General features: G+C 36.6%; 1 protein-coding gene across 7 annotated transcripts in view; it reads right to left on the bottom strand.

Annotated features, from left to right (window-relative positions):
* The window catches only part of CREB1 (cAMP responsive element binding protein 1), a 60,921-nt gene that overhangs the window by 6,907 nt on the left and 39,840 nt on the right, over nucleotides 1-14,174 (bottom strand). For 6 of the 7 annotated variants that reach the window (XR_006713118.1, XR_006713119.1, XM_045480959.1 and 3 more), the window contains one exon: nucleotides 12,448-12,598. Coding sequence is in view for 5 of the 7 variants with exons in the window: in XM_045480959.1 (XP_045336915.1) it covers nucleotides 12,448-12,598 (151 nt within the window). In the remaining 2 variants the exon portion in view is untranslated. Of the gene's footprint in view, nucleotides 1-12,447; nucleotides 12,599-13,431; nucleotides 13,495-14,174 lie in introns of all 7 variants that reach the window. The other variant, XM_045480962.1, reaches the window with a different exon arrangement.

The raw sequence follows: 14,174 nt of genomic DNA, 5'->3' as shown, positions 1-14,174 counted from the left end.
TGCCACCAAAAGCATAGACAACAAAAGCAAAAATAAACAAATTGGGTCACATCAAACTTAAAAAATTCTGTTCATGAAAGGGCACAATCAACAGAGTGAAAAGGCAACCTATGAATTGGGAGAAGATATTTGCGAATCATATATATATCTAACAGGGAGTTAATATCCAGGATATAATCAAGAAATTTTACAACTTACAAATCAAAACCACAATGAGATACCACCTCACATCCGTTAGGATGGCTACTATTTAAAAAACAAAAACTTAAACAGAAAACAGCGAGGGTTGACAAGGATGAGAAGACATTTGGACCCTGTGTACTGCTGGTGGAATGTAAAATTGCCCAGCCACTACAGAAAACACTACAGTGATTCCTTAAAAAACTAAAAATAGGATTACCTTGTGATCCAAAAATCCTACTTTTGGATATATATCCAAAGAACACAGGACAGGATATTAAAGAGATATGGGCAAGCCTCTATCCATAACAGCATTATTCATAATAGTCAACATGCAGAGGCAACCCAAGTACTCATCAACAGACGGATACACTGAAAAAATTGGTACACATACAATGGAATAATATTCTGCCTTAAAAGGAAGGACATACCATCACACACTACAACGTGGATGAACTTTGAGGCCATAACGCAGCAAAATAAGCCAGTCACGAAAAGGACGGCTGTGGATTCCACTTATTTCAAGTATCTAAAGTAGTCAAACTCATAAAAACAGATAGTAGAGTGGTGACTGCCAAGGACTCACAGAAGGGGAAAATGAGGCAAGCTGCTTTTAACAGAGGTTCAGTTTTGCAAGGCAAAAAAGTTCTGGAGATCTGTTGCACAATACTGTGTACATATTTAACACTACTGAACTGTGTGTATACTTAAAAATGGTTAAGATGGTAAATTTTAAATTTTTTAGCACAATTAAAAAATTACTAAAAAAAAGTTAACACTAAGAATAAAATATTTTCTAGCACGCTATGAAGGCTAAACTAGTAAATAAACTCTTATTTTAACTCTATGTGAATAAGGACCATATATTATATGCTCAGTCACTAGGACTGGCATGAGGTAGGTCCTTATGACTAAGTGAACCAAGAGTTGAAAGCAAAACGGTCCTAAGTCTTTAAACAATGGAAAAAAGCAGCAATTTCTAATCACTCATTTGCAGCAGTGGCAGTACTTAGGAGCAGTATTATCTTCAGTGTCCGGTTCTTAGGTTTAAGTGGTTACTTCTTACCAATTACATGGCCACAAGCAAATTATTTAACTTTAGTTACCAGACTGTAAAACAGGTAATATCACCTACTTCAAAAGTTTTATGAGGATTAAAGGAGTTAATCTGTAAAAAGTGAATGAAATGGTGGCTGGCACTTCCTAAATGCTACTACATATGTGTTAGCAATGACTGTTTCTAGAGAACTCTAATGTCTTCGTGCCCACATAGCCTACTGGTTCAGAAAAAAGGAGCAAGCCGACTTTTGGAATAAAAAAAGCTGCACCTGATGATGTATTATCCATGACAGATACAGACAATATATGATCCACTGCATCACTGTACCACTGGTGAAAATTTTTTTGGAAAGAAGTTAAAAATGGCCCAACATTCAAATGCATGATGGAGATCACAAGTCGAGAAGTGCTACGAGGCCAAGAGTGATCTAAAGGGTCACAGTGGGCTTGATTCAGAGGTCAGGCTGGATGTTCTGTGTATGGGGTAAATTCTAACAAAGAGAAAGCATGTATTATGTATATACACATTTACAAATCTCATTTTATCCAGGGCTGACTCATCTTGTTTTCCTTGCTTTCTCCTTCTCCATCATCTGAGAATTTACAGTCCACAAGTACTCATAGGAATGCTATATCTACATGCTAGTTTCCAAAAGCTAAACTAACATGATCCTATAAGTTAGTATCTCCTAACTTTGTTGTACAAAAATCAGTATACTACAGTGTTGTGAAAGATTAGACTAGGATTCTAAAAAAAAAAAGAACACTGGGCTACGAAAATTAACTGCTTTCTTTCATCTAAGACTTCTGATCCTTTCCATATACTAATGTGAAATGAGACTCTCTCCAAAGAGCAATTCTAACTAGCATGTCCTAAACTGAACGTGAGTATACAACACTTTTTTGCGGGGGCGGCGGGAAGATACCAAATAAATTTCAAGTAACACACAGTCTTGCAGAACGATGCTCAAGTTAGGCTCAAGTTAGGCACGGTTTAAAATAAACAAATTTGGATACAAATTTGGATACAGTATGACATATTAGCAAGAATCCTAAACTGAAAATCAGAAATCTTGGGTTCAGATTCTGGCTTTGAAACTAACTAGTTGAGTAGCTTCCAATAGGTCCCATGCAAGAACTGTTTCTTCATCTGTTTTTTTTTTAACGTTTCTTTATTTTTGAGACAGAGAGAGACAGAGCATGAACGGGGGAGGGTCAGAGAGAGGGAGACACAGAATCTGAAACACGCTCCAGGCTCTGAGCTGTTAGCACAGAGCCCAATGCGGGGCTCGAACTCACGGACCGCGAGATCATGACCTGAGCCGAAGTCGGCCGCTTAACCGACTGAGCCACCCAAGCGCCCCTCTTCCTCTGTTTTTTAAAAACAGGGCTAATCAAGATGCCTCCAACCAGGACTGTTAGGTTCATATTAAGGAGTTTGCAAAATCAGGGAATAAACGTGGCATGTCATTCTAAAGCACCAATTTTGATTAATGGGTCAGAGGGGTGGCAAGCATTTTCATGTTAAAATAAGCATTACTGTATTTTGGAGTAGAATACAAAATACAAATGAGCTTTAAATAAAAATTTTAAAGAAATCCTTAGCTCGGAGAATGCTTCTTAAAGCTTCTCAAAAATTTCTAGCTAAATATTTTTTAAAAAACAGAAGAAAGTGATAGGACTCTCCCAGTGGATTGGTCTGACACAGTGTGAAGATTAAATTGACCACTGAATGTTTCTTCCAGTAGAGAAACAGGATTTTAGGAGTTTAAGCATTCATGCAAACAGATGGCCTATAGATTCTGAAATTGATGTGATAGGCATATTTTTAGAAAAAAGTTCTTTCACATAATGTGTCTCAACATCCTCCTCCATTCACTGACCTAATTCTTTGCCTCCATATGATACTCTTATTCTGTCTCACTTACTCTTTCCATTTTCAGCATCTTCAATAATTCCAAACTACCTGATTTTTTTCTTTTGTCTTCAAAGAAGTTTATCAATTGTACTTTTTCTTTTTTAACAACCAATTTTTTGTTTCGCTGATTTTCCTCTATTGGTTTTCTCTTCAGTTATATTGATTTTAATTTGCTCTTTTTCCCCCTAGTTTCTTAAGATAGAAGTTAGGTTGGCAAACATTTTTTTGGCTTTTTGGACCAAATGGACTCTGTCACAACTACTGCTGTTGTAGCATGGAAGCAGCCATGGATAACACATAATTGAATGAACATGGCTGTGTTCCAAATAAAACTTTTTTTTAAAGTTTCCTTGTAAATTTATTTTAGAGAGAGAGAGATAGAGAGAGATAGAGAGAGAGAATATATCAATCCCAACCAGGCTCCGCACAGCCAGCACAAAGCCTGATGCAGGGCTCAAACTCACAAACTGTGAGATCATGACCTGAGCCAAGATCTAGAATTGGACACTTAACTAAGCTACCCAGATGCCCCTCAATAAAAGTTTATAAAAACAGGCAATGAGGTACAGTTTGCCAACCCCTGCCTGACACACAGGATTCTTTTCTAATGTTAAGTGTTTAAGGATACAAATTCCCCCCTAAGCCCTGACTGAACTGTATCCCACAAATTTTTGTTGTTTTTTAATTTGCACTTAGTTCAAAATATTTATTTCCTTTAAGACTTCCTTTTGACCTATAGATTTAGAAATGTTTGATACTTAATTTCCACACAATTGGGGATATTCCCAGATGTTTTATGGGCCAAGCACATACTTTATATTATTTCTCTTCTTTTTTTAAAAAAAGTATTTATTTATTTTGAGGGAGAGAAAGAGACAGCAAGTAGGAGAGGGGCAGAGACAGAATCCCAAGCAGGCTCTCCACCATCAGTGCAGAGCCCAACAGAGAGCTCAAACTTACAGACCATGAGACCATGACCTGAGCCAAGATCGAGTCAGATGCTGACTCGACTGAGCCACCCAGGCACCTCTATTTCTATTCTTTCAGATTAACAAGTGTCATAAAAATGCCAAATAGGTATAACTGGTTGATGTCATTCAGGTTGTATCTTTATTTTCTATCATTATTGAAGAGAAGAATGCTGAAGTTTTCAACTATGATTACAGATTTGTTCCATTCTCTGTTTAGTGTCATCAGCCCTGGCCTACTGTATGTTAAAATTGTTAGGAACATACACCTACTCTAGTAGAATTAGAGGCCTATGATAATAATGATATTATTATTAGAGGCCTATAATGATAATAATTTTATCATTATACAATGTCCTTTATCCCTGACAATGTTCCAGCTTCCTTTAGATTGCTATTTGCATGGCCTACCCTATTCTACCCCTTTCCTTCCAATCTACCTATGCTTCATATTTGAAAGGAGATTCTTATAAATAATGTATAGTTAGGTCTTGGTTTTTTAATCTGGTTTGTCTTTTACTTGGGTTAGACCATAGTTAGCAACCTGTGACCCATGGGTCAAATCCTCATAGTCTGTTTTTAATAATTTATAAATTTCTAGCCAGACTAACCAAGTAAGTGTGTGTGTGTGTGTGTGTGTGTGTGTGTGTGTGTGTGTGTGTGAGAGAGAGAGAGAGAGAGAGAGAGACAGAGGGAGAGGGAGAGGGAGAGGGAGGGAGGGAGGGTGAGAGAAAAACCACAGATTTTCAATATTAGGAATCAAATCCCTACTAGTCTTCTATACCCATCAAGAAAACCAAAACCAAAAATCCAGAAGTATTTAGTTATAAATCTAACAAAATGTATGTAGGATCTATATGCTAAAAAATGTAACTGTATTCATAGAATGGAAGACACATACTTTGAAAATGCAAAGGAAAGAGAACAGTCCAAGCAATTCTGTAAAAGAGCAAAGCTGGAGGACTCACATTATCAAATTCAAAACTTACTATGAACTACACTAATCAAGACAGCATGGCATCAGTGAAAGCATAAACACAAAGACCAATGAGACAAGCTAGCTAGAAACAGACCCACACAAATACAGATAGATGATTTTTGACAAAAGTACAACGGGTGTTCAACAAAGGATAATCTTTTTAACAACTGATGCTGGAACAAATGGATGTCCACACACAAAACATGAATCTTGATACACCTCACACCTTATACAAAAGTTAACTGGATAGGGATCATAGACCTAAACGTAAAACATACATTGTAGCACTGGATAGAGATCAAGTAGAACTCTCAAACACTGCTGGTGGGAATGCCAAATGATACAGCCACTTTGGAAAACAATCTGGCAGTTTCTTGTAAAGTTAGATATACACTTACCATTCCAGCTGGCCAGCCCACTCCTAGATATTTACTCAAGTGAACTGAAAGTTCATATTAACACCTGTATATATTTATAGTAACTTCATTCATAATGCTCCCAAACTGGAAACTATGATGAATGGACAAACAAACCACAGTAAAATCATACAAGGCAGTACCAGGGGTAAAACCAACTACTGATCCACGCAAGATAATCAATGAATCTTGAATGCATTCTGCCAAGTCAAAGAAGCCAGATCCTAAAGGCTACACACTGTATGATTCCATTTATATGAGATTCTGGAAAAAGCAAAATCCAAAGGATAGAAAATAGTTCAGTGGTTTTGAGGGTATGGGAAAGGGGGTAGAAGAGGATTACCATGTGGGTATTACATGGGATTCTTTCTAGGATGGTGCAACAGTTCTGTAAGGCACTGTGGGGGTAGAAACCTGGTACCATACATCTGTCAAAACCAACAGAAGATAAAAAGTAAACTACATGCAATCCCAGAATTGAATGAAGATGATGACAAATCTAACCATAATACAAGTGTGATATAACCTCACTGAAGAAGGTAAAGAAAAAAGGAAGAGACCCAACTTAATAGCTTTAAAAACACTGGTACTTTAAGGCTAAGAACAAAAAGAACTGCACATACTGTAGTGTAATTGGTGACTCTGTTTCTCATGGATGTACAAGTTAGCAATTCAGTAACTATTTTAAATGTATACTACACTTAAGTGTGTAACTATACTTAGTGGGAAGCCAAGTTTCTGGTCAGAGAAAGAAGTTATAAATAAGCAAAGTGGAGAAGACTAAAATGAACCCTGTGGCTATAGATCAGAGTCAGAGAAGCTAGTATGAATTCATATTTATTTTAGTAATATACAAATACAGAAATTTAGATGTGTGCATACATCGGCTAGTACACATACATATTTAGTGACACCACCTTTTGAGAGGGCCCAGAAGTGCGATACCTGGTAGCAAAGAGCATAGGTGATGCCCTCTTCTTGATTTCTATGTACCATTTTCCAATAAAAGGAACTTAGGAAGAAATGGTTAGTTCCAAGGCTAAGGCAGGGAACACACAAATAAGAAGCTGAATCTGGACAATCTTGTAGTGTCAGACAATAAGGACATGTTTAAAAAAAAGGGGACATGTCAAAAGGATAAAAGGAAACCAACTTGTAAGAGCTCCCAAAAGTCAAAGCTGGAATAATCTGAACATAACAAATAAAGAGTATTAAGTTATAGGGCAATTTATAAAGTAAGTATCCACAATATATTTATTTATACATATAAGTAAGTAGGGAAGAAGGGACAGATTTTCCTTATAAAAGAATTCCAGTTAATAAATGTATTAGGGACAGGGGAAATAGAAAAACCCTCATCTGAATATCACTAGTGAATACTAAAATTAATGGGCAAAACTTTAAAGAGAAATAAGGTATCTGCACAGCCTTCAAGTCTCTCCCCTCAAATATACCAATTACTACGGTGGTTTTTTGCCTATGACCATAAATTCTTTGATATTCTCCTTTTTGACTTTCATCTCTCTTTGAATGTGCGCTAGATTTAGTGATTTGCTTCTAAGGAATAGAGTGTAAAACTAGAAAAATGGTAACTCTGCAGGAGACACCTGGACCCCACTTTAACCAAGGAATCAAAGTTAACATCACCACCACTAACAAGTCATACTGGTATGCGCTACCTCAATACAGTATGACAAGAAAGGCACGTTACACCTCTGTGGTATTATCCCTCCAAATCCATTACCTCAGTCTGTAAGAAAATGTCACATAAGCCCACCCAAACCGAGGGATATTCTAAAAGAAACCTGACCACTACTCTTCAAAAGTGACAAGGCCATGAAAGTCAAAAGAGAAAGCGTCACAGTTTGCAGGACATGAGTAGGCATGGTGACTAAATGCAGTGGGTAGGTACCCTGGACTGGATTCTGGAAGAGAAAAGGAATGTAAGTGGAATAACTGAGGATATCCGAATAAAGTGTACAGTCTGTTTAATAGTATAGTATTATGGTACACAACACTACGTTGTATACTACACCATATAACATATTGACTGTGTTAATATAACATATAATATGTTGTCAAATACCCATAATATATGACAGATGTTAGCTTCTTAGTTTTGGTAACTGAAGCCTGGTTATGTCATATGCTAAAATCAAAGAAAGCTGGATAAAGAGTATCTAGAATTCTGTACTACTTTCACAACTCTACTGTAACCTAAAATTATTTAAAAATAAAAAATTAAGAACTATACATTAAAAATATATTATTTATTTTTGCACATATATATTAGGGAAAAAAATATACTCCAGAATGTTAACATTTTGGGTGGCACAATTAGTGACGATTAGATTTTTAGCTTATGTTTTCTAATGTGCTTGTATAATTAGCATGTTTCACATGTGTAATAAAAATAAAAGTAGGGGGCACCTGGGTGGCTTGGTCAGTTAAGCATCAGACTTCAGCTCAGGTCATGATCTCATGGTTCATGAGTTCAAGCCCTGCATTGGGCTCTGTGCTGACAGCTTGGAGCCTGGAGCCTGGAGCTTGGAGCCTGCTTTGGATTCTATGTCTCCCTCCCTCTCTCTGCCCCTCCGCTGCTGGTGCTCTCTCTCTCTCAAAAATAAACATTAAAAAAAATAAATAAAAACAAACAAACTCGCTCCCACCACCCAAACAAAGTGGGATTATACATACTCTCTGGTAACCTGCTTTTTTCCACTATGAACATCTTCCTATCTCAATAAAAATGCCATCTATATATTCTTAAATTTATTTTTTTTTTAAGTTTATTTGAAAGAAAGTGTGCGCGCATGAGAGAGCGTGAGTATGAGTGGGGGAGGGGCAGAGAGAGAGAGAATCCCAAGCAATCGCCAAGCTAGAAGCATGGAGCCGGATGCGGGGGCTGATCTCATGAACTGTGAGATCATGATCATGAAACCAAGAGACGCTTAAGTGACTGAGCCACCCAGGCGCTCCCCTCCCCCCATCTCTATTCATTCTTAAAGGTTGATTGTATGTGGCTGAATGTATACAATGTGTACAATGAACATGCCTTAATTTACATGGCATACCCTTCAATTGTCTGGAATTTTTCCAAAACTATTTTTTTGTTTACCTCATTTCTAATTCATTTTCATGAATTTGCCTATTCATATCCTTAACTCTCTTCTGACTTGTCAAATGTTCCTAGTTTGTTTGCTTTGCTACTGTATCTTTTGCTTGGCTAAACAGGGGTTTTATATTTTCATACATGTAGTCAAACCTATGTAACCTTTACGTTTATTACTTCTGCCTTTAGGAAATCTATTAAAATCCTCCTGCATTCTAAAATTATACAACAAGGATAGTGAATTGTATTACTGTCATAATTTTTTACTCCTCCCTCCCCAAGCGAAGAATACACAAGTGGATGCCATGTTCACCCCCAGCAAGCAGATGATTTAAAAAGCACTGCCTTTTCCCCTTTGCTACACAAGTGACATGCTTTGTCAGAAAAGGTGCTTCTCCTTTAGTTGGGAGCATGTGGAAGAGGGCCAAGCAGCTGGCTAGCAGCTGTCAAATGTAATGTGAGGAAGAGGCTTTGTTGTTCTCAGACACTGAGATTTGGGGTTTTTTGTTATTGTTACTGCAGCAACAAAAAGTAAAATAATAACCATCTGTCCTTTCTTTTAGACTTCTTATCACTTATCTTCATTTTTGAGTAAATGGTAACTTGGACGGTGTAGAATTTAGGGAATGGCAACTCTTCTCATCAAAGTCAATTTAAGACAGGCTGTGTTTGAGGTACATAAGGGACATTCATCCTAGGGAGTATGCTCAGGACAGCGCTCCTCTAACTCTTCCACCGAAGTACCCTTAATGGGCAGAGCAAACTAAAAATGAGGATTCTGGGGACACAAGCCAAAATACCACTGCTGGTGTGAATTTCTTTTAAATTTCTTACCTTACAAATGTTTATTTTGCTCAAATTTTTGTGAACTAAACATTGGAGGAAAGCATTCCAAGTTTACTTCTTGGGGCTACGTATATCTCAGCACACTGGCATGTGCTCTGGTTTGAGAGGCACAGCAGGAGAGAGCTGCAGGCTGGAATCCGAGAAGCACCATGCCCACAGGCTTTCGCGCCAGACATAATAGGCTCAAATCTCAGCTCTACCAAGTTTTCTGTTTTTTTTTTTTAAAGATTTTATTTTTAAGCAATCTCCACACCCAATGTGGGGCTTGAACTCACACCCCCAAGATGAAAAAGAGTCGCATGCTTTACTGACTGAGCCAGCCAGGCACCCCTGCACCAATTTCTTAAAAGGTGTGACCTTGGCAAGACAGTTAACTTCTCTCTGAAGTACAGGTCCTCTGTGAAGTGGAGATAAGCTTCTACTCATTGTAGGTAGAACTAATATGTAAAGAAACTAGGTACAGTGTCCAGCATAAACTGGCCCCTAATATTAAAAGTACCTCAGGAAAAAGGTCAAAGCCAAAATATAGAATCAGGAGACAGCAACATATAGGTGATACCTGAAATAAATACACGGGTATAAATGAACGTCTCAAGGGAAAACTTCAAAAGTAGTCAGAAAACCAGGTGAATAAACCAAAGAAGAGTTCAGGAGAAAAAGTAGATAGACAAAAATGTCAAATATTCCATAAAGGTAAAATGAAAAGAGAATACTAGATTGCCAAGTGAGAAGGAATCTGTATCTTTTAAAGACATAAGAGTGGTGTGGTGGTCACAGAAGCCACATTCTAATGAATGGAAGTTGGAAAAGTAGCAGCAGCAGTAACATGGGAATAAAGGGAAAAGGGAATCATAGCAGAGTCAATGGGAAGTTTCCTTATAGTGAAACTAAATCCAAGACAAAGTATTTTATTAAAGAGTCCGTGGTAAGTCAGGTAGCTTCCCTGAAGATCTCAGGCCAGCAAAGGTTGTTAGGAACTGTAGCTATGTATGCCCTGTCCCTAACTTGGGGTGTATGTATATGGGGGGAGGGGAGGGGGAGGGAGAGGAAGGGGCGAGACATAAATTACATGGATAAAAAAGGAAATTTAGTCTGCCAGCCAAATTAACAAGTTTTCATACATAGGCAGCTCTCTGCTATATACAAGAGAGCAGACAAGAAGCTATACGGTGCTGCCTCCTTACCCACTAATTACACCGCCTCTTAGTCTTTTCTATATAAGGGGAAACATTTCTGTCCCACAGAGCCCAACTACATAGACACAACATGAAGTCCTTCTGTTGTTTTTATCATCAAGAGGGTTTATCTTCCATCGGATTGCTCTACTGTGTCTTGATTAGAACTGGTTTCTTTACTAAGCGCTACTGTTTTAAATTTTACAACCTGGCCTTTACTAAAGACTTCTTAATCGGACTTACTTCAAATTTTGGAAAGGGTTAAACATTTCTTTACAAACATTTTAAAACTGAAAAGATTTAAATACAAAGTTTAATTTATATTTTAAAATATATTTAAATGAATGCAGCTTTTAATGCTTCTGTTATAATTCCTAAGGAAAATCACAGACTGATGGAGCACAAATAAAATAAGCCACTTGGCATATTTTGAACTCTTTTCCTAATATCCCAGAAAAAGCCCTGCCATTTCTCATAGCTTAGATGTAATTTACTAACACTCTATAACAGCTAAGAATATTTTAGGAACAAAAGAGGTTGAACTGAACAGAAACAGGAAACTTCATAAAAACAAATATTTCGAGGGGTGCCTGAGTCAATTAAGTGTCGACTCTTGGTTTCAACTCAGGTCGTGATCTTATGGTTCGTGAGATTGAGCCCAGCATCAGGCACTGCGCTTGATGGTGTGGAGCCTGCTTGGGATTCTCTCCCTCTCTCTCTCCCAAAATAAATAAATAAATAAGTAAGTAAATAAACATTAAAAAAAAAATTTCAACTGAACATTGCAGTTACAAAGTGCCTTTAGAGGAATAGGATACTTGTCCCATAGAGCAGCCCTTTGGGCAGGTGGTGGAATCTCGTTTTACAAAGAAGAAAACTGCAGCTGAGAGGGTTAATGTTTTCTTCCAAAGTCACAGCAAAAAGGGCAGTCCAGGATTTGCATCCAGACAATCTAAATTCAATCCCTACATTTCTTTTATCTCATCACAGTGTTTGAAAAATCTTGGGATGAACAGCAGAGGAATATTTTCGCCAATATCAAATGTTTAGATCTTTATATATACCTTTATTTTCATTCTCTTTGCTTTGTCTTAAAGTCATTTCCATATTAAATCCTAAGCTAAATAAATAAAAAATACTAAAGTAAATATAATAAAAACATCTTACTGTTTTTTTATTGACAAAACTACTTACAGCTATGAATTTACTTTATGAGAATTACTTTACCCACATTTCATAGATTTTGATACGTAGCAATTTCATTGTTGAAGACTAACTCTAAGATTTTATCTAAGAACAAGGTGTTAGAATTAATCTATTTCTGAAGAAACCTTTAGGTGTTAAACTGTTATTTTTCAATAAAGATGGTATTCATTAAAACAGTGGCCATCATACATTTACTTTATTACAAGTAACTTACTATAAATGAAACAGTTTTAATATCCATATTGAACCTCTTGATCTTCTCGAATAAGACTTGTTATGAAAAGAAACAATATTTAAATAACCTAGCTGGTTGGTTAGAGCATAGTGAAAATATAGCAGAGTTGTGTATTAAATCTCTCATGGAGCAATTACACAAAAGAAAACCATGAGTAAAGATTGACCCAAATCCCATTAACCATTTCGTAAGTGCTGCTTATTAAATAAAGAAGTTTCAGCAACATCCATCAATTCTACCAGAAAAAAAGCTCAACACCAAGATCATATTCTCAGCAGACTTACAGACACACGTCTGGCGGAATCTGAAGACGACCTGACCTCCCACAATCTGAGTAAATGCACTGTATGTACCTGTTCTTCATGAGGCGAACCTCTCTCTTTCGTGCTGCTTCTTCAGCAGGCTGTGTAGGAAGTGCTGGGGAGGATGCCATAACAACTCCGGGGGCAATGGTGCTAGTGGGTGCTGTGCGAATCTGGTATGTCTGTACATCTCCAGAGGCAGCTGAGAAGAAAAACCGTGAACGTGGTGTAAAGACACTGAAGCACCGTGACTTGGTAAAACTACGCTGTGTCAATCATCAATCTAAACATACATTTTGGATTGCAAGGGAAAAAAAAGAAGGAATGTGATTGTAACTAAAACAATGAACTAATCAGCCCTCTTTGGGTCATTACTGACAAATAATTTCCAATTTAATGTATTTATTAGTATAGACACGTGGGTGAAAGAGGCCTTCACCTATGTCTTCTAGGTCTTGTATTTATCTTTCATTGGAATGCAGTTCTATTCTGTTAACATGCTTACCAACCTTAAGTCTAAAAGGTAAGTAGGGCACAGCTTGGATGATCTTCCTAGATAGAGTATACTCCTCAATGTCTTCCTTTGATATTGGTAAATTCATATTAAAAAATTTCAAGTAGACTCTTGCCACGACATAAAAACGACCATGATTTTTTCATAAAATAGCAAAATGGAAGAGAAAATAAAGCATTATGGTCAACTATTATAAATTTCTAATTGAAACAAAACTGTAAGTATGAAAACGTGTACCACGTGATGCCAATTATATTACTTGTTTTAATGTAAATGCTAATGGCTAAATAAACCAAAGTTTATTTTTCTACCTAAATGATCTATCACTTGTGAAAAGAAACACAACCATTATTTGTCAAACTGCTTCTAGAAACAGCTTAGGAATATGCCCTCCTAAGAATAAAGAACCTAACACTATCTGAGAGAATTTAAAGGTCTGTATAAAATTAGCCATGTTAGTCATTAATTTCAATTAAAATGTGTAGTCTGAGTGGAAAAGATTTATATACTAAACATGTTACCATCTTCAAACTGACGTTCAGAATTCAAATTCACTGACATCCTGCTTTACAATTTTTGAGTACCTGCATGTAAAGTGAAAAGGTGTTTTACTCCCATTAATAAGCAAAATATTATCTTCTTCAAATATTATTTGTTTAGTAATAGAATATATTCTGTAAATACATTAGGGCCTTTTAAATAAATGATGACTCTCTAGTTGGGTGTTTTAGGATTATTCAAAAATTATCATCTATGGTGAAGGGGTAAGATGGTCACTGCCTAACAGAGGCAAAATATATTATTATTAATAAAAATATTTTTAGAAACAGATTTTAAAAGTATTTCCTCAACATGCAAGTTTCAATCTGGCATAAATCATACTCTTAAAATATTCAAATAGATTCAAAGAAAAACGGTCAACTCCTATCCGTAAAGATTCCTAAGACCAATAAATTATTTAATTTAAAAACTAAAACAAAGCAAAAAAAGCTATTTCTACAGTCATCAAGGATTTAACTACTACTTCTTCTCTATAAACCAGTAGACTTACAAACTGGTATAAGATATTTCAGAACATACTGCTTTCATTTGAAATAAAAAATGATGATCTTAGAAATTAGGATGTCAATTTCTTGAGTAAGAAGTAGAGAAACAGATTATTTAGTAAGTTCTATACCCAATGTGGGGCTTGAACTCACAATCCTGAGATCAAGCTTGCATGCTCTACCGACTGAGGCAGCAAGGTGCTTGGAACCTCTGATGA

Source organism: Leopardus geoffroyi, chromosome C1, assembly GCF_018350155.1.
Source record: "Leopardus geoffroyi isolate Oge1 chromosome C1, O.geoffroyi_Oge1_pat1.0, whole genome shotgun sequence".
In the NCBI taxonomy this organism is placed as follows: domain Eukaryota; kingdom Metazoa; phylum Chordata; class Mammalia; order Carnivora; family Felidae; genus Leopardus; species Leopardus geoffroyi.
Note: the sequence above shows the minus strand (reverse complement) of the source record. Positions and strands in the feature narration are given on the sequence as shown.